The sequence below is a fragment of the Mobula hypostoma genome, chromosome 1, assembly GCF_963921235.1.
Source record: "Mobula hypostoma chromosome 1, sMobHyp1.1, whole genome shotgun sequence".
In the NCBI taxonomy this organism is placed as follows: domain Eukaryota; kingdom Metazoa; phylum Chordata; class Chondrichthyes; order Myliobatiformes; family Myliobatidae; genus Mobula; species Mobula hypostoma.
Window position 1 is genome coordinate 126,548,917 of NC_086097.1, and position 23,737 is coordinate 126,572,653.

The 23,737-nt window shown below is 38.3% G+C and overlaps 1 protein-coding gene across 1 annotated transcript in view; it reads left to right on the top strand.

Annotated features, from left to right (window-relative positions):
* riok1 (RIO kinase 1 (yeast)) overlaps nucleotides 1-22,835 on the top strand; it is a 51,285-nt gene extending 28,450 nt beyond the window's left edge. The window contains exons 10-17 of the mRNA XM_063036582.1: nucleotides 1,893-2,030; nucleotides 6,613-6,716; nucleotides 10,183-10,289; nucleotides 15,130-15,195; nucleotides 17,465-17,581; nucleotides 19,666-19,719; nucleotides 20,249-20,392; nucleotides 21,186-22,835. Coding sequence (XP_062892652.1) covers nucleotides 1,893-2,030; nucleotides 6,613-6,716; nucleotides 10,183-10,289; nucleotides 15,130-15,195; nucleotides 17,465-17,581; nucleotides 19,666-19,719; nucleotides 20,249-20,392; nucleotides 21,186-21,299 — 844 coding nt within the window. The 3' untranslated portion in view covers nucleotides 21,300-22,835. The remainder of the gene's footprint in view (nucleotides 1-1,892; nucleotides 2,031-6,612; nucleotides 6,717-10,182; nucleotides 10,290-15,129; nucleotides 15,196-17,464; nucleotides 17,582-19,665; nucleotides 19,720-20,248; nucleotides 20,393-21,185) is intronic.
* Nucleotides 22,836-23,737: the final 902 nt, after the last annotated feature.

Consider the following 23,737-nt stretch of genomic DNA (forward strand, 5'->3'; position numbering starts at 1 on the left):
TTTATATTATTGTCAAGCTTACCTTCATATTTCATTCTTTCTCTCTTTATCATTTTTGAAGTTGCTTTCTGTTGGTTTTTATGGCTTCCTGATCTTCTAACTTTCCACTAATTTTTGCTATATTATATGCTCTCTCTTTTGCTTTTATGCTGTCTTTTACTTCCTTCATCAGCCACGGTTGTATCATCCTCCCTAAGCATACTTCATCTTTGGGGTGTATCTATCCTGTGCTTCTTGAGATGAGCTGATCCTGCATCTTCCAAGTTACTCTTAGAAAGTCCACCAGTTGCTGCTCTGTATTATCGTGCTAGCGGCCCCCTCCCATCAACTGGTCAGCTTCTCTTTCGTGCCTCTGTGACTGTCTTTATTCCACTGTAGTAATGATACATCTGACTTTAACTTCTCCCATTCATTCAAACTGCAGGGTGAATTGTTTTAACTCCTCAGACTTAAATTTTAGTCTGCATCTATTCTTGCCTAAACCTGCTGAGCCAAATCCTGTCCACTCCAACACTATACACACCAATAGTGGCCACTCTGCTTACACCTCTTTTTTTTTGTTCTGTCACGTACCCTGTGACAAGTTAAAGAACCAGCAGAAATAGAAAACACCTTGGAGTCCAGTATTGCTATTAACTAATGGTATTTAGTAGTAACTATGCAATACAGTAATATAAATGCAGATACGTCAAACAGATTAACGATGATTATATATAAGTAAGTATATCAGTAAGTGTGGAAATATATGAAAATCAAGCTTCTTCAAGTCTGGAGGTAAAAAGATACAATCTTACAATGATGAGTAAAGTTCAGTTCAGTTCGTGGTATTGAGTTGAGTAGTGATGAGAGAGAGAGAGAGGGAGAGATTTGAGTCTTCAGGTGAGCTGACGCTGTCGATCCTCCCGTTGTCCTCCAAAATCCTTTAGAAGTCTCCGACTGTGACCACAACGAAGGGGACCATTCTTCTGTGGTGGAGCTATCAACCCAGGCAAGGGTTGGACACACAGATAACTCCCCACCAGTCACACCCTGTTCTCACTGCAAGAGCCACTGATTGATCCTCCAAAACCCACTTTTTCTGTGGGCACAACAAAGCTCATTCAGTGTCCAAAACCATGTGTCTGAGGTCTATCATCTGACCTTCTATTTATCTGCCCGTGCTGAATACCAACTGCCACTCAAACAGCTCTTCCCTTCTCTGTCTGTAAGAATTTCTAAGCAGGCAGCGACCTTGTAGAACTGTAAACATACTGTGAGCAGTCTTTGCACCTCTCTCTCCCCCCCCACCCCCCTCTCCCCCTCTCCCCCCCCTCCCCCCTCTCCCTCTCCCCCCCCTCTCTCCCTCCCTCTCCCCCTCTCTCTCTCTTAAAAACAAGATGTCGGTGTTAAATAACTCTATTTTTGACAAGGTGCTTGTGTTGGGCACCTCTCTCTCTCTCTCTCTCTCTCTCTTTTCAAAAGCAGTTTTTTGGGGTAATTCAGGACCCCGTCACAGTTCCCTGATTTGTTATGATTTCAGCCCACTGAAAAGTTCTGAAAGTCCCTGAGCTCTTTCTAAATCTTGTGCTACCTCACCAACGAATGACCTCTTGCATGATTACAGCCCACTGTTTTATTTTGTTTCATTAAATAATATAAGAAACTGGCTTTCAGAGAAACAGTGGTATACAGCAGGTATAGTTAAAATAGTAGCAAAGCTGCCAATGTGCGAATGGCTTTATTTGGATTAGAGTCTTGCTTTAAAACTTCAAAGTTTCTTGTGTTCATAATGAAATTATCACATGTTTATTTTTGCAGCTCCATTTTTATTGTTTTAAAAAAACCTGTCTCATCAGTTTCAATGTAAAGGAATTGAGAAATTGTACTTACTCACCATCCTTTCTATCTTCTAGGCCAGCACCACTGTTGAAGAATGCTCATTTGTCTGAATCCAAGGCAAGGGAGCTTTATCTTCTTCTGATTCAATATATGCGAAGAATGTATAAGGATGCTCGGTTGGTTCATGCTGATCTCAGTGAATTTAACCTGTTGTAAGTTCCTTTCAATGCACCTATTAATCATTGGACTTTTTATCTGTTCTTCACAACCAGAGCCACGATCTACAAGAAGTTGCTTTGTTCAGAATACATTTATTATCAAAGTATGTATAACCTTGAGATTTGTCTGTTTACAGGCAGCCATAAAACAAGAAACCCAAAAGAACCCATTTAAAAAAGACCAACAAACACTGAATGCGCAGAGAGAGAACAAAAAACACACGTTGAGCAAACAGTAAAAGCAAGCAACAGCATTCAGAACAAAAGTAACTCCATAGACACAAAGCCCAAAGTAGGCCCACAGCCTCAGCTTCAGTTGCTCATACTTAAAATGCAAATTTCTGTCACATAATTCACTTATCTTGAAATGACCAACATCAACTTGTAATGTTGTAAATATTACACATTAACTATAAACTTCGACATTGTATATTTTAAAATATTTCTCAACAGTAACTGAAAGCATTTTTGTGCTTAAGCAATTTCTTTGTTGGAAAGCGTAGCCAGGCACCACTCAAAAGGTTGACATAGCCAAGTAAAGAGATGCTGTAATATTAGGATGTTTGACAAAAATGTTGAATTGGGATTTGAAAAAAAGATCTTGGAGGAGGGCAGATAGATGTGACTCTTGTGATTGCACACGGTCATTAGTATTAAGTTGTGTGAAGACAAGAAATGGAGAGCCTGGAAACAGCCGATCGTATGAAATGAGAATGGTGGGCATGGATATATCTGAGGGTATAGAAATTGACATTGAATTATCAACTTTGTAAATTCAATTCCTACCTTGTGTTTTCCGTGGTGTGTAGTTTTGTGTGTAACAGTATATGAGCTGGACAAGGATGAAACATAATCACATAAATTTGACATTACACTGACATGCTGTTTAGCTCAACTGCTCTGTGTTGTTCTACAAGAGACAGCATTAAGAAATAGAAACAGAGATCAGCCACTTGACCCCTTGGACTTCCTCCATCATTGACATTGGGACTGATCATTTATCTCAACACGACTATTGCACTCGCTCTCTCTCCCTGATTCCCTGAATATTTAAAACACTCAATTGCAGGTGGAAAATTCCTCCCCTCTGGGTGAAGAAATGTGTCTTGTCTGCCTTGCATGGCAGACCTGTATTGTAGTTCTAGATACACCAGCAAGAAGAAACTTCACTCATCTAACCTGTCAAGCCTTTTATCAACCATGCATTTGAAGGAAGCATTGCCTCATTACAAACACACCATCCGTTGAACCAATCTGGTGAACCCTCAAGTATATTCTTCCTTGGGAAGAGAGGTTGGGCCTGTACTCAGTATCCCAGACATCACCTTGGATTTAAGTTATTGTGGCCAGATGTATTGCAATAAAGACAGCTTTTCTGATTGCTTATTGAACCTACATGTTCAAATAGTGATTTAGCTACAAAGGGTACGTAGGTCTCTTTGAACATCAACACTTTGCGGTCTCTCAACATTTTCTGCTCACTGCTCCACGACGTTTGCTCCACTTTGTGCGGTGCTAAGACTGTGAGACTGCTCCAGGCTGGGAGCTTCGCAGTGGTTTGTTCCACTGTGTGATGAACTGAGGCGGTGGCCTGCTCCTGCTGCTCCAGGCTTCGTGTCCATGGACTCACTTCCGTTCTAAACGCTGCTGCTTGCTTTTATTGTTTATATGATGTGTTTTTTTTTTCTCTGCGCATTGGGTGTTTGTTGATCTTTTTTTTAAATGAGTTATTTTGGATTTCTTGCTTTGTTGCTGCCTGTAAACAGACAAATCTCAAGGTTGTATAATTTATAGATACTTTGATAATAACTCGCCAGTTGGTGGCATAGTGGCATCAACGCTGGACTTTGGGGCAGAAGGTCCCAAGTTCGAATCCAGCCGGCTCCCGTGCACGCTTTCCTTTCGTGCTGGGTTGAGCGTCGAGCTAGCAACTCGACCTCATGGAAAAGAAATTGCCTGCTACAGAAACATCAACAGCAAAAAGTTGATGGCCTATGCTCTCCCGTGAGTTTAAAGGCAATTTCTTTTCTCTCTCTTGATAATAAATGTACTTTGAACTTTAAAAACAAAACTTTGTCTATTGTCTCTAGCAAGGCAGAGATAACACATTTTTCTAATTGTATCTCATGTTCCATGCTTTCACCCATCATCTTAATCTGTTCCTATCCACTGAAGTTTCCACATAGCACCCTCACAGTTTACAATTAGTGTCATTGAATCATAGAGCACTACAGCACAGAAGTAGGCCTTTTGGCATATGTAGTCCTTGCCAAACTTACTCTGCCAAGTTCTATTGGCTTAGAACTGGATCACAGCCCGTCATTCCACCACCATCCATGTCCTTATCCAAACATCTCTTAAATCTTGCAGTAGAACCCAAACTTAACAGTTCCACTGGCACCTCATTTCACACTCTCACCACCCTTTGAGTGAAGAAGTTCTTACTCAGATTCTCTGTAAGTGTTTCATCTTTTATCCCTAACTCATCCAACCTTAATGGAAAAGTGTGTTTTCATTTATCCCTCGTAATTTTGTGTACCTCTAACAAATCTCCCCTTCATTCTCCTACACTCCAGAAAATAGTCCAACCTATTCAATCTCCCTATAACTCGGGTCCTCAAGTCCTGCAACATCCTTGTAAATTTTCTCTATATTCTTTCAATCTTGTTGATTCCTTGGTGACCAGAATTGCACCATATTTGACTTCACCAATGTCTTGTATATGTATAACAGCATCTCAACTTCTATACTTGGGACTTCAATTTATGAAAGCCAGTTTGCCAGAAGCTTTCTCTTTGACCCTGTCTACCTATGATGCCATTTTCCAGGAATTGTAGATCTGCATTCCCAGATCCCTCTATTCTACCACTGTTTTTAATGCCCCACTGTTCACTATGTAGGTTCCACCCTGACTTGTCTTCCCAAAGTGCAACGCCTCATACTTGTCGGCATTAAATTATATCTCCCATTTTGTAGGTGGTCCAGATCCCGCTGCAAGCTTTGGTAGCCTTTGTTGTCCATTATTAAAAACCTCCAGCACTCAGGACATGCCCTTTTCTCACTGTTACCATCAAGTAGGAGATACAGAAGCCTGAAGGCACACACTCAGTGATTCAGGAACAGCTTCTCCCCCTCTGCCATCCGATTCCCGAATGGACTTTGAAGCTTTGGACACTACCTCACTTCTTTTAATACACAGTATTTCTGTTTTTGCACATTTTAATAATCTGTTCAATACACATAATTAATTTACTTGTTTATTTAATATTATGTTTTATTTTATTTTTTTTTCTCTCTTTCTGCTAGATTATGTATTGCATTGAACTGCTGCTGCTAAGTTAACAAATTTCATGTCACATGCCGGTGATAATAAACCTGATTCTGATTCTGTTGTCCCCAATCCTGGTGTTATCTGCAAATTTGCTAATACAGTTTATCACATTATCATCTAAGTAGAAGACATAGGTGACAAACAGCAACGGACTCAGCACCAGTTCCTGCGGCACACCACTAGTTCCATGCCTCCAGGAAGAGAGGCAACCATCTACTACCACTCTCTGGCTTCTCCCACAAAGCAATGTTGAATCCAGTTTACTACCTCATCCTGAATGCCAAGCAACTGAACCTTGCGGATCTGCCTGTTCTGTGAGACTTTATCTTCAGCCTTGCCTAAAGTCCCTGAAACCTCTAAGATTGGATAGATACAACTTCACATGCAAACTATCCTTAACCAGGCCCTATTTATCCAAATACTTATGTATCCAGTACCTTAGAATACTTTCCATTAATTTATGTCAGGCTCACTGGCCTTTAACAATAAGGAAACTGGATCTGCATGCAAATCTGACAGGAATGATTAATATATCCTACATTATTAATCAAACACTTAGGAGATGTAATTTTATAAACAGATATGCAAATTTAAAAATAAATAGCGATAAATATATATTACAAACGCATGCATGCATGCTCACACGCCCACTCCCTCTCCCCTTAGGTACATGATTGTACTTAATAAAGTAGCCACATGAGTGGAACCCAGTGTGGTCTTTTGCTGCTGTAGCCCATCCACCTTAAGGTTCATGATGTGTTGTGCATTCAGAGATGCTCTTCTCCACACCACTATTGTAATTTGTGGTTGTTTGGTTTACTGCAACCTTGCGGTCAGTCTGGCCAGTCTCCTTTGACCTTCTTTCTATTAACAAAGTATCTGCACCCACAAAGTTGCCACTTGCTGGATGTTTTTTGGTTTTCTCACCATTCTCTGTAAACTTTAGAAACTGTTGTATGTGAAAATCCCAGAGGATCAGCAGTTTCTGCAATGCTGAAACTTCCCCTTCTGGCACCAACAATCATTCCACGGTCAAAGTCACTTAGGCCACATGTCTTTCCCATTCGAGGTTTGGTCTGAACAACAACTTGAACCATTTGATTATGCATGCTTTTCCGCATTGAATTGCGATCACATGATTGTCTGATTAGATATTTGCATTAACGAGCAAGTATACTATTGGTCACTGAGTGGGTGTGTGTGTGTTGTTCAAGCTTCGTTTTTTTCCCTAATTTCATCATACAGGTACCATAATGGGGGTATTTATATAATTGATGTATCACAATCAGTAGAACATGATCATCCATGTGCTTTGGAATTTCTCCGAAAAGACTGTCTCAATGTTAATGGTAGGTCAAAACCACAACTAATCTTGTTATGCTTAGATTTTTCCTTTGATTTGTTGGAGACTATGATCAATTGTTATGTAACAAATCTATAATATTTAGTGTTAAGCACTGAATATTTATATAGATGTTAAGTAAATCTGTTTGAGCAGGGGTTCCCAGCCTTTTTAATGCCATGGACCCCTACCATTAACTGAGGGTTCCATGGACCCCAGGTTGGGAACTCCTGTTCTAGAGCTTTCACTGTAAGTTGAGAGTGCCCTCATATGCTGAGAATATAGACTAAGTTGATAGCTGATACAATGCTGGAGACCTAAATTGTTGATCTGCCATCAAATAGTTTCCATAAAATTAAAAATATTATCTATTATACATTCCTAATCTCATAGTTGTCAATGGTTTATGGGAAATCTTATCACAAGAATATTTTGAGATTTTGGAATGAGATATGCTCAAAATAATTGTTACTTTAAGCTAATGTTCTTCCATTAAAGTAGATTTTTTTAAATTCACTCATATTTGGATGTCATTTTAGAATGCATGGCTCGTCTAAGTGTTTCATTTTTACAAATAAACTCTTCTTGGGCTTCCAGCCAGATATAAGTATCGATTATAACTGACATTTCAATGACAGACTCTGCCATCTTCTTCAGGGATGATGCCTGGGTATGTCTAGACCGGTGATATTTATACCTCCATAGTCTGTCCCTCCTGATTGGTTAGTCCTTATCCAATTAGGTTTCTGCTCTCCCACCTTGTTTACAATCAAATTCCAGTTCTTAGAGTGAGACCTTCATCTTTGCTAAAATTCTTTTCCTCTAGTTTTATTTCAAATGCTTCCTTTACCAGGTGGTCCCAAAAGGCAATGGCATGGCACAGTAGTTTTGTACCATCAAAATCAATGCTGTGGTTATTGCGAATGCAGTGCTATGTTCTGCTTCCGCCGATTTCTCCGAGTAATCCAAACAGCTACACCTGCTGTGCTCCTTGTTGCGGGTTTCCACCATGCGTCCTGTCTGGGCGATATACACTGCTCTGCATTCACAGGGAATCCTGTAAACAGCAGATGACCTGAGTCTCAGGTCATCTTTGACCCGCATAAGCAGTAACTTGAGCTTCCGTACGATTTGTGGATGGTGTTAATCCAGTATTTCTTCCAGATCCTGGCTATCCTTCCAGAAAACATGGAAAGATAGGGAAGACCGGTGGTAGTGACAGGTTCCTCCTCATCAGGTTTTCAGGTTTTTCTGTCAGCCCTTTTAAGGGCCCGATTGATTTCTTTCACCTTGTAGCCATTCCGTAGGAAAGTCATGTGTAATCGTCTTATTTCCTCAAGGAGACTCCTCAGGTCTGAAATAGTTTTCGTACGGTTAATCAAAGTAGAAAGAACTGCTCTACATTGGGAGGCGTGATGGTGGCTGTTGTTGTGAGGTATAAGTCCATGGAAGTGGGTTTCCAATTAAAGCCCTGTCCAAGGCTACCATCTGGTTTGCATCATGTTAGAATGTCCAGGAACGGGAGGCAGCCATTCTTCTCCATCTCCATCGTAAATTGAATGTTTGGATGTATACTATTCAGATGGTAGTGAAACTGTTGGAGAGCTGGGAGTCCATGAGGCCACACTACGAAGGTGTCATCGACGTATCTGAGGTTGTTCCCCTTCTAGAGAAGGTACGTCAATGTAAGGGGTGTTCAGAAAGGTGAATGGTACCCTTGTCAAACCTAAAGAGGGACACCATGTCGAAACTGACCATTATGTCCTCCGGATTCAGCTGGATGTTGGTTGTCGTTCTAATGAAGTCGGTCATATTTGTGATGTGATGCCCACAGCCCCTAACAAAGGGAGACAAGCACGGTCATTAAATGCTTAGCGAGGTAGTAAGTCGGAGAATCTATCCCACTGACGATAGCCTCAGGGGAGAACCCTCCTTGTGTATCTTAGGGAGCTCGTAAAGTCTTAGTGGTACTGGCGCCTGAGGTGGAAGTGTCTTACATATGTTTACTGGCAGTCCAGATTTCTTCAGACAAGTGGGGCTCCCTGTGAATGCAAAGCAGCGTATATCAGCCAGACGGGTTGCACAGTGGAAACCCACATCAGGAAGCACAGTAGGTGTATCTGGAGAAATCAGCAGAAGCAGAACACTGCATTTGCAATGATCACCGGATTGACTTCGATGGCACAAAACTACTGTCCACACTAATGGCTTTGGGACCTCCTGGTAAAGGATGCCATTGAAATAGAACTAGAGGAAAAGAATTTTAACAAAGACAAATGTCTCTTTCTAAATAAGAACTGGATTTGATTGTAAAGAAAGTGGAAGAGTGGAAACCTGATTGTATGAGGAGGAACGGACTATAGGAGTATAAATACCACCAGTCTGGACATACCCAGGCATCATCACTGAAGAAGATGGGAGGGTTTGAGGGTTTGTCATCGAAACATCTGTTATAATCGATACCTGTACACGGCTGGAAGCCCAAGAAGAGTTTATTCATCATATCTACCAGGAAAGCAGTAGATCCTGTTACATTATAGCTATTTTTATTGTTTTTTCTAGAATATAATTATGCATACATTTTTTTATTTTAGTTTAAATTTTGAATAATTTTTAAAAATGTAACATTCTATATGTATTCAATGCATACCTAGTTTAATTTTGACTCCTTGGTGTTTTTTTTAATCAAATGGTTTGATGCATTATTAGTATTATGGATGAGTTTCTTCACTTGACACAGTGGGCATTGCTTATCAAATTTGAAGGAATGAACACATGCAATTTTATACAAATTGTCTAAGTTTATAGATTGTTGAGAATGTATATTCTTGATTAAACAATTAACAAAGTTTTTAAAACATTTGCAGGATTCCCATTATTACTATTCAGATCATCAGGGAATTCTTTCAGAATCTGAATCAGAATCAGGTTTATCATTGACATATGTCATAAAATTTATTGTTTTGCAGCAGTGATACAATACAATAGGTAAAGTTTACTGTACATTACAACAAAAATATGTTTAAAAAATAAATAATGCAAAAAAGAAAACAAAATAGTGAGGTAGTGTTTGGGGATCATGGACCGTTTGGAAATCTGATGGTGGAGGGAAAGAAGCTGATCTTAAAACATTGAGTGTTCATCGTCAGCTGTACCACCTCCCTTTAGAAGAGAGCATGTCGTGGATGGTGAGGGTCTTTCATGATGGTTGCTGCCTTAAGGTATCACCTTTTGAAGATGTCCTTGATGTTGGGGAGTCTTATGCCCATGATGGAGCCGGCTGAGTTTATAACCCTCTGCACTTTTAATGATGCTGTGGATTGGCATCTCCATACTAGACAGTGAAGCAACCAGTGAGAATTCTCTCCACGGTACATCTCGAGAATCTGCTAGAGTTTTAGGAGACATACAAGATCTCAAACTGTATATTTTTTAAAAATATGATAAACTTCATTCTTTATTCTTTGTGGTAGAATTTTTCCGTAAACACAATGTCGCCGTTATGACTGTGCGGGAGCTCTTTGAATTTGTCACAGATCCTTCCATTGCAGAAGATAACCTTGATGCTTACCTTCAAAAGGTAAAACAAAATTATAATTTTCTTGAAGTAGCAGAAAGGCATATCAAGTTTCTGATATTTGGCTTTAATCAGTAGTGTCCAATCAGCAAGCTCAGTTTATATCCCCTTTCTCTGATGTTTTACGGTTAATTTATATGCTTGCTCCATCTGCATTGACAGCTGTTTCACTCACCATAAGAAATAAATGACATTACCTGACCAGGAGTATTTATCATGTGCTACAAAATTGTTAAAATATTGCTTATCCATTGTTTTGATATTTTCTCATATTAAATTATAAGGTATTCGAACACAGTGCAAGCTGAAGTATGTTGTAGTGTAATTACAGTTGCACACTTCTGGTGGAGCTGTAGCAATTTGCAGTATTAGACTGTACTGCATAAGCCCTTGTACCTGAGGCAATACTACTTTCTGAATCATTGTATTTTGTTGTTTCATTATAACTTTAGAAAAAATTATAAATATAAACCTGAATGTTTGACTCTTATAACTGTGGCTTAATATCAAAGTCAAATTTGAATTTGTTGTTGTATGTGCAAGTACGTGTATGCACAAGTGCAGTGTAAAATTTGCAGCAGTATCATAGGCATGTAGCATTGAAAGAAAGCAGCATTCAAAAGAAATCATAAACACTATACCCAGTTTTTCAAGTGATTCTGTAATCGAAAATTTGCTGGATCAAATAACGACAGCACAAAAAGATCGTTACTTATCTTTTCACTCGTTTATTTCTTCGAGCTCAGCCGGCGAGTGAACTTGGTCCGGATATCAGGGAGAGAAGAGTTCTCATCTCTCCGGCGGTTCAACAAGTTCACTGCCTAATGTCAGAATTGTTAGAAGTTATACGGCCACTGATACAAAAGAACAATCAATTTGATAAGCATTCCAGCCAAGTCAGTGGACTATTGATACAAAAGAACGATCAGTTTGATAGACACTCCAGCCACCTTAATTAAAGGAAGGAATGTCCTACCTGGTTTGTTGGAGCCACAACTTAATTACAAAGATAAGAACATCCATCAAATTTATTCTTTAATTAAGAAAGGAATGTCCTATCTAATTTCCATCAGGTACTGCCTTTTGTCAAAACCAAAAGGTGTGAAAAGCCAGGAGACATCTTACGTGGGTCTTTAACCCTTATCTTGCTTTACGTGGGTCTTTAACCCTTATCTTGCTCCAAAGAAAGCAGCTGTGAGACATTATTCAAATCCACTGCAGTCACCCACAAAATACACAAATGTAGTCGGTACTTAACCCATTGTTTACAGGAATCTGAGAATCCCCCATTCCCTTAAACTTTATCAATTCAATAATTATAACATAAAAATTCCATGTGAATGCAAAGTGACTAAAGTTGTACCAGTTGGTTCAGGAACTTGAATCTGGTTGCAATAATCCCTAGTTTACTGTACCCGAAGATTACACTAGAACGTAACTCGTACTACATTCTTCTGTGTTTTAAAAGCTTAATTTAAAATATAAATCGTAATTTCCAACAAGCTTCCAGATGGTTTTTATTTGGAGTTTAATACTGTTGAAGATAGATCTTCATTGCAAGAAAAAGTTTGTGAACTCTTTGCAATTACCTGGTTTTCTGCATTAATTGCTCAATATGTAATCTGATCTTCATCGAAGTCACAATAATAGACAAACTAATAACTAATGCCTAAACTAATAACACAAACAATTGTACTTCTCGTCAATACTGAGTACACCATTTAAACAATCACAGTCTAGGCTCAAAGAAGTATGTGAACCTCTGGGATAATGCCTTCTACCAGAGCTATTTGGAGTCGGGTGTTCCAATCAATGAGACGAGATTGGAGGTGTGGGTTGTAGAAGTGGCCTGCCACAGTCAGGTTACTGACACTGCCTGCTCTTCTCAAAAAAGATCTGTTTGTGTGCAAAGCTCGATCAAAACAACTTTCAGAGGACAGACCTTCGAAGAATTGTAGAGATCCATAAAGCTGGAAAAGGGTACAAAAGCATTTCTAAAGTCCTGAGTGTTCATCAGGCCACAGTAAGGGAAATTGTGTACAAATAGAGGAAATTCAGTACTGTTGCTACTCTCCCGAGGAGTGGGCATCCTGCAAAGATCACACTTGAGAGCACAAGGTGCAATGCTGAAGGAGGTGAAAAAGAACCCAAGGGTAACAGCAAAAGACCTGCAGTAATTTCTATAACTTGATAAAGTCTCTGTTCGTGTGCCTACTATAAAAAAATTACTGAACAAGAATGGTGTTCATAGAAGGACATCATGGAGGAAACCACTGCTCTCCAAAAAAAATATTGCTGCACTTCTCAAGTTTGCAAAAGACTACTTGAATGTTCTACAATGCTTCTGGGACAATATTCTGTGGACAGATGACACAAAAGTTGAACTTCTTGACAGAAATGCACACCGACCACAATGTTTGGAGGAAAAAGGGCACTGCACATCAACACCAAAACCTCATCCCAACTGTGAAGCATGTTGGAAGGAGCACCATGGTTTTGGGGCTGTTTTGCTGTCTCAGGGCCTGGACAGCTTGCAATTATTGAGGGAACAATGAATTCAAAATTGTATCAAGACTCTTTACAGGAAAATGTCAGGGTAGCAGTCCATCACTTGAAGCTTAATAGAAGTTGGACGATGCAACAAGACAATGATCTGAAACACAAGAGTAAATCAACAACAGAATAGTTAAAAAAAGAAGAAAATTCATCTTTTGGAATGGCCAAGTCAGAGTCCAGATTTTAACCCAATTGGGATGCTGTGGCTTGACCTGAAGAGGGCTGTTTATGCAAGGTAATCCAGAAATATTGATGAACCGAAACAGTTTTGTACGGAGGAATGGTCTAAAATTCCTCCTCACCATTGTTCCAAGTCTGATCAACAGCTACAGGAAGCATTTGGCGGAGGTTATTGCTGCTAAAAGAGGTTCTACCAGTTATTAAGCACAAGGGTTCTCATTCTTTTTCCAGCCTGGACTGTGAATGATTAAACAATTTGTTCAATAAAGACATGAAAAGTACAATTATATGTGCTATTAGTTTAGGCAGATTGTGTTTGTCTATTATTGTGACTTAGATGAAGATCAGACCACATTTTATGAGTAATTTAGTGCAGAAAACAAGGTAATTGCAAAGGATTCACAAACCACCTCTTGCAACTGTACATATAGTGCAGCCACTGCTCTAAAATGTACAAGTGGCAAACAAGGAGAATCTTGAGTTTGGACATCGCTACCTTTTACCAAGGTGATAGACCTAATAAAAAGATAAAATCAAGTCATGCTTTGTATTGATAGCCAAAATGCCCTCATTCTATAAGCTAAAGAGAAAGGGAAATATTCCAGTAGATATTTTGTATAGATGGATCTGGAAAGATTGTGAAATCATGACTGTAATTAGATTTTTAAATAGCATCGTTGCAAGTTAAGTTCCTCAAATATGCAGTTTGGTTTGTGCTCAGTGAAGCACCTGCATTCCAACCACCAGAAAAAACAGCTGTCTGTCATGCTAATTTTCCAACCTACTCTGCCTCCTGTGTCGCTGAGGCTCAATCTATTCTTGAGAAACACCACATCCTCTTCCATCTGGGCATTGTAGTCTGAACTGATTCAAATTTGATAGGTGAGTCACTTTCTCCGTTTGTATCAGAATTAAGCAGTTCTGCTATAAAAGATATCCATCTGTACTATTAAATCAGTTATCTCACTTTACACACTGCCTATTTGCTTGGCATTTCCTTTTGATCTGGGACTCCAAACAGCTTTGCAGCTATTACATGAACATTTGTTTATTTTCTCTTTCTCTAACTGTTCTCTTTAATCTATCAACCAGTTGGCTCTGTAAACTTTGGAAACACCTTGGCAACTCTACTTCTCTATAACAGAAGTGCACCCTTTGTTTTATCCAAAGTTTTATTCCTGAGCTGTTACTTCACTTTTCCAGTTCTGATGAAAGATCTTTGATCTGAAATGTTAACTGTTTCCCTTTCTGCAGAGACTAACTGACCTGCTCTTTCTAGCAATCTCTGGTCTATTTGTTTGCATTTTAAAGGTTGAGCTATTAAGACAAAAATAATTCATTATTTTCCATGTCCCCTCTGTTCTGCCAATTGAAATAGATTCCCCCAACTACTCTTATCAGAAATTCCAATCATTCTGAACAGCCCTGTTATAGGTTAACTTTGCTCACTATTTGTAAATATCTGAAACTCCTTGTCATTCTAGTAAAATTTCATTGGCACTTCAAAATTCTTAGTGGTCTTTTAAAATGTACAATTCAAGAAATGAAGCCAGAGTGATTTATAAAGAATTTTGGGATAGGAAATTTGGTTTTGTACTCCATTACTCAAAGCAAATGCATTTTATTGGCAGTGTCGACTTAATCATTATATGAATCCTATGCTCTCCATTTTCCTCAACCTCTAAAATTTGTATGATTTAGTTTAAACTGTTGGTATTGCCACTGAAAATGCTCATTCTTTGCAGCAGTAAATTTCATCTAACATGTTCTAGGGCAGAAGTTCCCAACCTTTTTTTATGCTATGGACCAATACCAATAAGCAAGAGGTCCATGGATCCCAGGTTGGGAACCCCTGGCATTTCACCAGGCTGTTTATTTTCCAAAGTCTTTAAGTTATTTGATATCGTTTGTGAATTTTTCCAAATATGGTTGAGAGTATTGAGCTCTTTAGATGCAAACTTTTCTCAGTTTTGAATAGTTTTACTGAACAAAGTGCTGCAAAATAATAATTCTATTCTTGGAATATTTAATAAGTGAATGAGCAATGAAAGAACTTCCTAGTTTGCTGTGTGTCTAACATTACCAAATGTTTCACTTATGTTATTAGGCAATGGAATTAGCTGCAAATAGAACAGAGGAGGAAAGATCCAACCAGGATAAAGTAGACGAAGAGGTGTGTATCTTCTGTGGGATATTGATTGTCTATATTTTCACCTTCTACAGATCTTTGAATGTACTTCTGGTGCAGTTTTGCCCAGAACACATTTATTTACCTTGCTTTGCACCTTATGTATTAGTACACTGTTCAGTGTTACTGTCTGAGTGGGCTAATTACATTAAACTAGGGGTGTAGGTTAACTTGTGATGATCACTATTGTCATTATGCTTAACTGCTCTGTGAAGCCATAATGGCATTTCAAAGGTTCATTTATTATCAAGACATGTATCCATATACAACTCTGAAATTTATTTTCTCCAGATAGCCGCAAAACAAAGAACATGAAAGTCATTCAGAGAAAACATCAAACCCACCCACCCCCCAACACACAAAAAAGAGCAGCATCCCAGTCAACAACCCCCATAAGCCCCACTGCTACCCGCATAAAAGAGAACAGGAACATCACCCCATTCTCCCAAAAAAAACAACTCCTCTCCGAACAAAAAAGCTAACAGAACTGAACAGAACATCAACCTCCAAACACCCTTTCTTCACACAGCTAAATGGAAAAGGAACAGGCGATTAAAAAACACAAATCAAAAAAAAAACTTGAGTCTGAAAAAGTCCACAGTCCATAAATGATGTAGTCCAATCCATAAACGCAGAACCATGATACCATCCTATGATATCACCAATATTTATCGAAAGAGAGGGACACCACACGAGGGAGTGAGGACTACCCACCTGCCACAACAAGCCACACAGTGATAGGCCACTCACAGACTCCTTCTCCAGTACCAATCAAAAGGTACACAAGTTTACACAAGTTCCTGTCACCCTTGTGAGGGGCCAGTTCAATTTACTCAGCTGTAGAGCAGCTGCATTCTGGTCCAGTAGGCCCAACGTTAAAGTGAGGAGTTTCTGATGAAATAATATTATTCAACTGCATGGTCAATCCCTCCTACATGTTGTCCCATGGAGACAATACTGTAGTCATAGGATTAGCTTTCATATGTACTGTAAAGTCACCCATTTCTACCTCCTGATGACCTCCCTATCACATTGCTGGTCCAGCATGAGGATTTTCCACAGTTTTCACCAGATGATCTTTAGGAAGACCAAAGTCTTTGTCTTCTGGCCTTGTCAGACACTGCAGTAGTGCTGATAACGTAATCCTACTCCCAGGTTACACATGGGCTAAATCAGACCGTTCACTAGTTGAGTTACTATCGCCAAATGCTGTCTGATATAGATACCCTGAATATCCACCAATGCAAAATCATGCAGATCTTTCCCAATCCAGAGGCAAGCATTTACTGCCTGTAGTTTCCAGCACTGCAGTGCTCTCCTGCCTCAACTCATTCTCATCATTCTTCACGGATTTCATCACAGCCAAAGTTCTGCTATATGTATAATTTGGTGTGCCAGGTTCCATCCATTAATCATCCTTTCCCTGCCTATAGGTATTGATAGCATATCATCTTAAAGAGCATATTTTCATTGAATTTTTTGTGTAATTCGTTCTTCATTGATTTTGTAACCTTTGCTAGAACATACCCTGAACTTGTTTCTGGACAAGCTTGCACATAAAGTTCATACAAAAATCTCATCAAATTTCTAAACACAAGAGATTCTGCAGTTGCTGAAAATCTTGAACAACACACAGAGTGGTGGAGGAACTCAGCATCTATGGAGGGGAATAAATGCTTAATGTTTCAGGCTGAGACCCCATCAAAATTCTATTTGTTTCTGATGAGATTACTTGGGAAGAATGTTGAACAAAATGCAAGGGAAACTCCTTGCCATTCCTCACTGGGTGAGGGAACATTTGAATTAACGGGCGCATCGATACAACATCTCACTTAAATTTCATTTCACAGCATTCCTGTGGTTCAATGGTTCTTCAAATTCTTGACTGGGCATTGATCCTGCAAACTTCTGACTTAGAAATGAGGGTGCAGTTTTGCATCCATGCTATTATTGTAGGTGTATTGTTTAAAGTTAAATAGTGAGAAACAATTATTGCATATTTTATATTGCATACAAAATGATGGATTTCCTCATGTTTGCAATATAAAAATATTGCTATTTTGTATTTTCATTTATATTGTCTATTAAATGTTCTTCCCAGCAATTATAAAGTAATTTAGTAGATTGGAAAGATAGAAGTATTAACTTTGACAGCAAGAAACGGATTATTAATTTAATAATCCCTTACTCTAGATGGTTCTATACATTTAAACACATGATTAAGTTGGTTTTATATATGCTGCTTTCTGTGTAGGTGTTTAAAAAGGCCTACATTCCCAGGACGCTGAATGAAGTGAAGCATTATGAACGAGATGTTGACATTATGACCAAGTCCAAGGAGGAGAATGTTTTAGATAAACAGCATGACAATGTAAGTGGTTATGCTTGTGATGTGCTTTAGGAAAAAGGAAGTCTGTTTTATATGAAGATATTTACTGCTTATTAAAATAATGAATCCACAGGAAGGCATAGGCTTCATCCTTGGGTATTTGTGGAAATCCACCCAATTATTTTTTTTATATATAATTTCTCCTCCAAAGTAGCTATTCCTTAAGTTAAAGTTTATAGTTCAGCTAGAGCACTGAAACTGCTTAACTGTGAATGTCAATACACTGGCTTGAATTTTGACATAAGAATGACAAAGCAATCCAAATTCACGACTATTACAGCATTTATCCAACAGTCTAGTTTCTGTCAGGAACCCCTGGCTGTTTTACAATGAAGATTTTTGCGGTTTCACTGAACCAACAGATCTGTCTTTAGTGGTACAAACTTACGCTGTTTATCCACTGGTTCCATACTAAAAGACAGATGCAAAGTTTATTTAATCTGATGTGATTGACTTTTTAAACAGCATAATGAATAATAATTAATTTTGAGCAACTTTCTGACCCCAAAGAATCAACTGCAAAATGTTAATATTCCTTCAGTAGAAAATTGATGTTAGACATTAAATAGAAGTGCATTTAGTTTTTCTGATTGCCCTTTTTCAGATTTCTCCTTCAATTATATTTGCGTGCCCCAGTTTTTATTTCACTTCTGGTATAATGATTTAAATACAACGTATCTGTGTTGCTATTTTTTACAAATTAAATTCATAGGTTAATTTTTTTTTAAAAAAGCTCTTTACAAGAGTAATTTAGATCCCTCTTCTAGACAATATGACTTGCCCAAGCTTGATGCAACTGACATGTTGGCTCTATATATACACACACCTTCTAAGAATTTGTATACCTTCAGAAAATGATACTTGACACCTTCGCTGAAGAATAGGAAAAGATGAGCCTTGTATTAAACATGTGGACAACCTAGATCATCTGCTCCTGCCACAAATCACAGCCCCTCAAAAATCAAAATCATGACAAAATCTTTCAGCGTGGATATTTCCCATATTTTGTGAGCTGAATATATACATCAGTGCTGATGTTTTCCTCTGCTGTTTATTTCAGAGGTATGGATAGCCTGTAGTAGACGCCTCGTAGCATTGGAGACTTCACCATTGTGCATCCATGATAACCAACAAACCCATGTAAAAATGGGCAGAGTAATGTCATTTCCTTCTCCCAGGCTGTTATCCCCATCATCGACACTCTCTCTGATCATGCTTTACCAGCTGTGGTGAGCAAGTTGTTGAGAAGTTGTTGTTTCCACAATGGCAGCTCAGGTTCAAAGGTTCATTTTATTATCAAAGTATTACGAAGAATACAACACTGAGATTCGTCCCCGCCCTAACCCTCCCTTGCACAAAAAACTAACAGATTGCCCACCCAGACACGGCAGCTAAAACATCAAGCCCCTCCCACGCAAAAGAAGTGTCAATACCGTCAAACCCCCCCCACCCCTCCCTCAACCAAAAAAAGGTAACATATTGCTTACCTGCCAATCAGCAACAAAGAAAGAAAATGCAGAAAACCTGTGTCCACTCCAATAATCATATATGTTTTGGAATTTTGAAAACATCCTCCATCAGCATCAAGGAGAGCTCAAACTCAGTCCTTCCATGGGGCCTTCGTCAGCCGAGACATGGCTTCCCTACTTCCAGTCCGACACGGCCTCCCGGGGGGGGCGCGATCTCAAGCCCGATAGGGCCTCTCACGTCAGATTGAGAGGTTACTTGCAATGAGTTAAAAGAGTACACAACTCAACTACTTACACACCAGATGACAGATGAACATCACCTTCGAGCCCACGAAAATGAGCTGGAAACAAATGATCCTTGACCGGGGGGACTACTGAGGAAAAACAAAAGAACCAGTTGTCCATATTATAAAATCAATGTCTTTCAGATGTTATGAATCTATTGAAATTCTTAATATTTTTAGAAAATGCCACAGGTAGAAGTATGTTCAGTGTGATTAATTCCAGTTTATGTAAATATGCCTTCAAACAGCATGTGTTTTACATTTGTTTTAAAACAATATACTTTAGGACATTATGATTTATGATTTTGCTTAGATTCTGTACCAGACAGTAACAGGAATGAAGAAGGACTTGACAGGTGTACAACAGGTAAGATTTGTTTTTTGGCAAATGAGTTGGATGTAAGGATTCTTTAATTCCTGGTCTCTTTTCTAGGGTACCCAGAATCTTGTCTAAATTGCAAAAGAAGTTTGAGAAAGGTGGCCATTTTGTGTGTTCTTCCTAAGTACATTTTCAAGATTTAAATAAGATTGTCAGAATTGATGTGGGTAAACTTCATTTATGTTTCTTTTAAAAAATGCAGTTTGAGGAAAAAGGGAGATGAAATGAATGCCTTGAGAAGAGGTTTTGTCTACTTTCTTGGAAGGCTACATTTGACAGGATTTAGCCAGGGATATGATATCTAAAGATGTACTGAATGGGTGAATTGAGATCAAACAAGGAGTGATGGACTTAAGATGTCATTTTTCCCATTTTGTTTCGGTATTTGAGTAATACTTCACATCCTATTGAATTTGTTGGTGATTAGTGATTTGTACTTTTTAATTTATTGCGTTAACTTTGGATGGTGGATTGTCTTAATCCAAACCTTGAATTTCATTTTAATTTGTTGTTTCAGGTACCTGCTCTTCTCGAGAGTTCAGAAGAAAGTGATGAACAATCTAATTCTGATGATGATGACTCTAAATCAGACCTCAATCCTGAAGAAGGAGAAAAGACTCCTTCAAAAAAGCATATCGAGGAAGATGAAACTAACAAAAAGGTGACCTTACGATAGTCAACAATATTCCCTTACTTCTTAGTAACTGAGTGGGAACTTAGATTGTTGGTTTTCCTGACAGCCTGTATTATGATATGGTCATGATACCTGTACAGAATGGTGCAATGTAGTAATTGGAAGCCTTGAATGGCTATTTATTGTTAATGCTACACAACCACGGATGGACTTCAAGCACATTTAGAAACAGGGTCTTAGTTTGAGGATCAATGGAGAGAGACTGGGTACTGAAAGAGGTATATAATACACAATTATATACAAGGAGGTATATAGTAACTTTTGATAAAAATGTTACCACAGTAAAATGGATTCTGCCAAAATATTGTTCTCATCTAAAACTGGCAGTATTACACTGGATTTGTGGGGGGGGGGGGTGGAGTGTGGTGATGTGTCTGTTACTAGAGACAGGTGGCTGAAATGAAGTTGCATCATACTGACTGATGGATTTGATTGCTTCCCTTTAGCTGTAATCAGAGACCAATCTTCTAGGTTTCGGAATCCTCGATCACCACTGAACAATGCCACTCAAAAATTTAACATGATTAAAAGAAACATGTACTTGGAGCAGTGATGAGCATTATATCATTTGGCAGTGAACTTAAATTCATGCATATATTGCTTCCATTGATGTAATTGTAAATTACATTAATTGCACCAGTGAGTTAATGCAAATGTGAGTTGATGCAAAATTGGCAAACTGTGTAGGATAACGAGAAGTTAATATTGAGTCATTGATGCATTTCATGTTTCTGAACAATGCTGTTCCTTTTTTCCATAGGATAGGAAAAGATTAGTTAAAGAAGCCCAGCGAGAAAAACGAAAAAACAAAGTGCCTAAACATGTCAAAAAAAGAAAAGAAAAGGTTGCTAAAATGAAGAAAGGGAGAGCTTAGATGTTTGAATGACTGTTTTACATCAACTGGCGTATGTTGATTGATGGTCGTCACAAGTTTACAGAATGAAGAGTTCCATTTTCTAACTTGGTTCATCTGTCCTGTGAGATCTGAAACTCCATGTTCCAGTGCCTATTATTTCTCAGATAACTTCTGTTTCTTCTTTCAAGTCCTAGTCTCTCTCTATCACCTCAGTCCTTGTGTAAATAGAGATGTGTTCTGTTATTATCCAAAAGTTATCTTTACTAATTATGAATGCTGCTGCATAAATTATTTTCCCAGTGTAAAAATAATAAATCTTAACATGAATGAAAGATTAAATATTATTCAAGACTTTAGTGAATATGCACCACATCCTGTCTTGTAAATTAAAGGAATTCGAATTTTGTAAATGTTAATGAAGCCATCAGTAAGAAATTAGTAAGAAACCTGTGATGTTAATGTTTTAGAAACATATTCAAATATAGAATAGCTTAAAGAAAAACAAAACTGAATTTAGGAAACAGATTAGGTGCATTATTGTAGAAGCTGAAGTTGGGTCCGCAATACAGCTATTAATCTAATCAGTTCATCAGGATTTGGCAGATTCAAATTGTCAGAATTTTCTAAACCACAGCACAAATTCAACACCATGTTTCAGAGAGCTTAGGTCAGAATTGTAATTGTCTTACATTATGATATTGCAACAGAGTTGAGAGTTATTAGCCAATATTACATTTGCTTTAGAATAATCTAATTCTAATATGAAGTTACCAAAGTAAGTCTTTCCTAACCACTGGCATCACCTTACCTTAGTGAGAGTGTTAAAATATTGGGAACATACTGCAGAGTGTGTGTTCAATCATGTATAGATCTTCAACGTTTCTGGAGAATCTTGTATAGTCCATAAGACATAGGAGCAGAATTAGGCCATTCAGCCCATCAACTCTGCTTCATAAATGCACAGAAGAGATTCTATTATAGACTTCAGGGAGAGTAAGCCAGGAGGATATATACCTGACCTGATTGAAGGATTAGCAGTGGGAAAGGTGAGCAGCTTAAGATGCCTTGGTTTCAACATCATGGGCCAAACACAATGATGCAATCACAAAGAAGGGATTCCAGCCTTTATTTGGACTCCTGCAAATGTCTACAGTGGAAGGCGTTCTGACTGACACTTCCCTACCAGGTGATGATGCAGCCAATGCACAGGATCAAAAGAGGCTGCAGAGTCTGCTCACTCCATCACAGGCACAAGCATCCTCACCATCAAGGACATCTTCAAAAGCTGGTGCTCAAGAAGATAGCATCCATCATTAAGGACGGTTACAAAATGAGGCACACCCTCTTCTCAATATTCCCATTGGGGAGGAAATAAGGAGTCTACAGAGACACTCAACATTTTAGGAACAGCTCCTCTGCCATCAGATTTGATTAGTCCATAAACACCATCGTTATTCCTCATTTGCACTACATTTATCTCTATAACTTGTAGTAGTTTTTATCTTTCACTGTACTGCTGGAAGTCAAATTTTACAACATGTCAGTAATAATAAACTTGATTCTACAGGTTGAATAGGTTCTTTTACTTTTTATATGCGGTATATAGAGAAATTATTTGTCACTGAAAATGCATTTCAATCTTTATTTCAACAGTAAACCATACTTGTGTAAAGTAACTATAATCATTCTGTTTAAATATGAGATTATTTTCAACTCTTACTCATCATTTAAATTTCTGGCTGAAGTATCAAATAAGAAGATGAGGGACAATGATGTAATCTAGTCTTCAGTATAAACTTTTTTTTACTGGTTTTTACTGATAATCTTTTAAACTTGTAGTTAAATTAGTTTGATGACTCACTCTACCTCCTGTGTTTTCTAACTCTGTGAAGGCAACCGGTATTGGTTTCTTTTGTAATGGTGGTTGCTATGGCAACTATGTAGAACAATATTACCATAAAGTTAGTTCCAGGCATTAGTTTTTCAGAATATATTTGATCTGCATACATCAAAAATAGTTGTTCAAGCCTTGATGAGGTTTAAACCATTATAAGTAAGGCTGATTCATCATGCATAGCAATTACAATAGAGAAGCAGAATTATGAGTTCCTTTTGCAAAATGACCCAAAGTACCTTTTAGACTTGTTTTATGTCTCGCTCTGGCCTCTTATATTGTACGTAGAAACATTCTATATGTCTACCCTATCAAATCATTTCCGGTCACCCTACAGACTTTTTGAGAGAGAAGAGCCTAAATCATTTCATTTGTATAACTTTTAAATTTTAGCAATGTCATAGTGAATCTTCTTTGCACATTCTCCAAAAGCTCTATATTACCATGTCATAAGACCATAAGACAAAGGAGCAGAAGTAGGCCATTCGGCCCATCGAGTCTGCTCCGCCATTTTATCATGAGCTGATCCATTTTATCCTATTTAGTCCCACTGTCCCGCCTT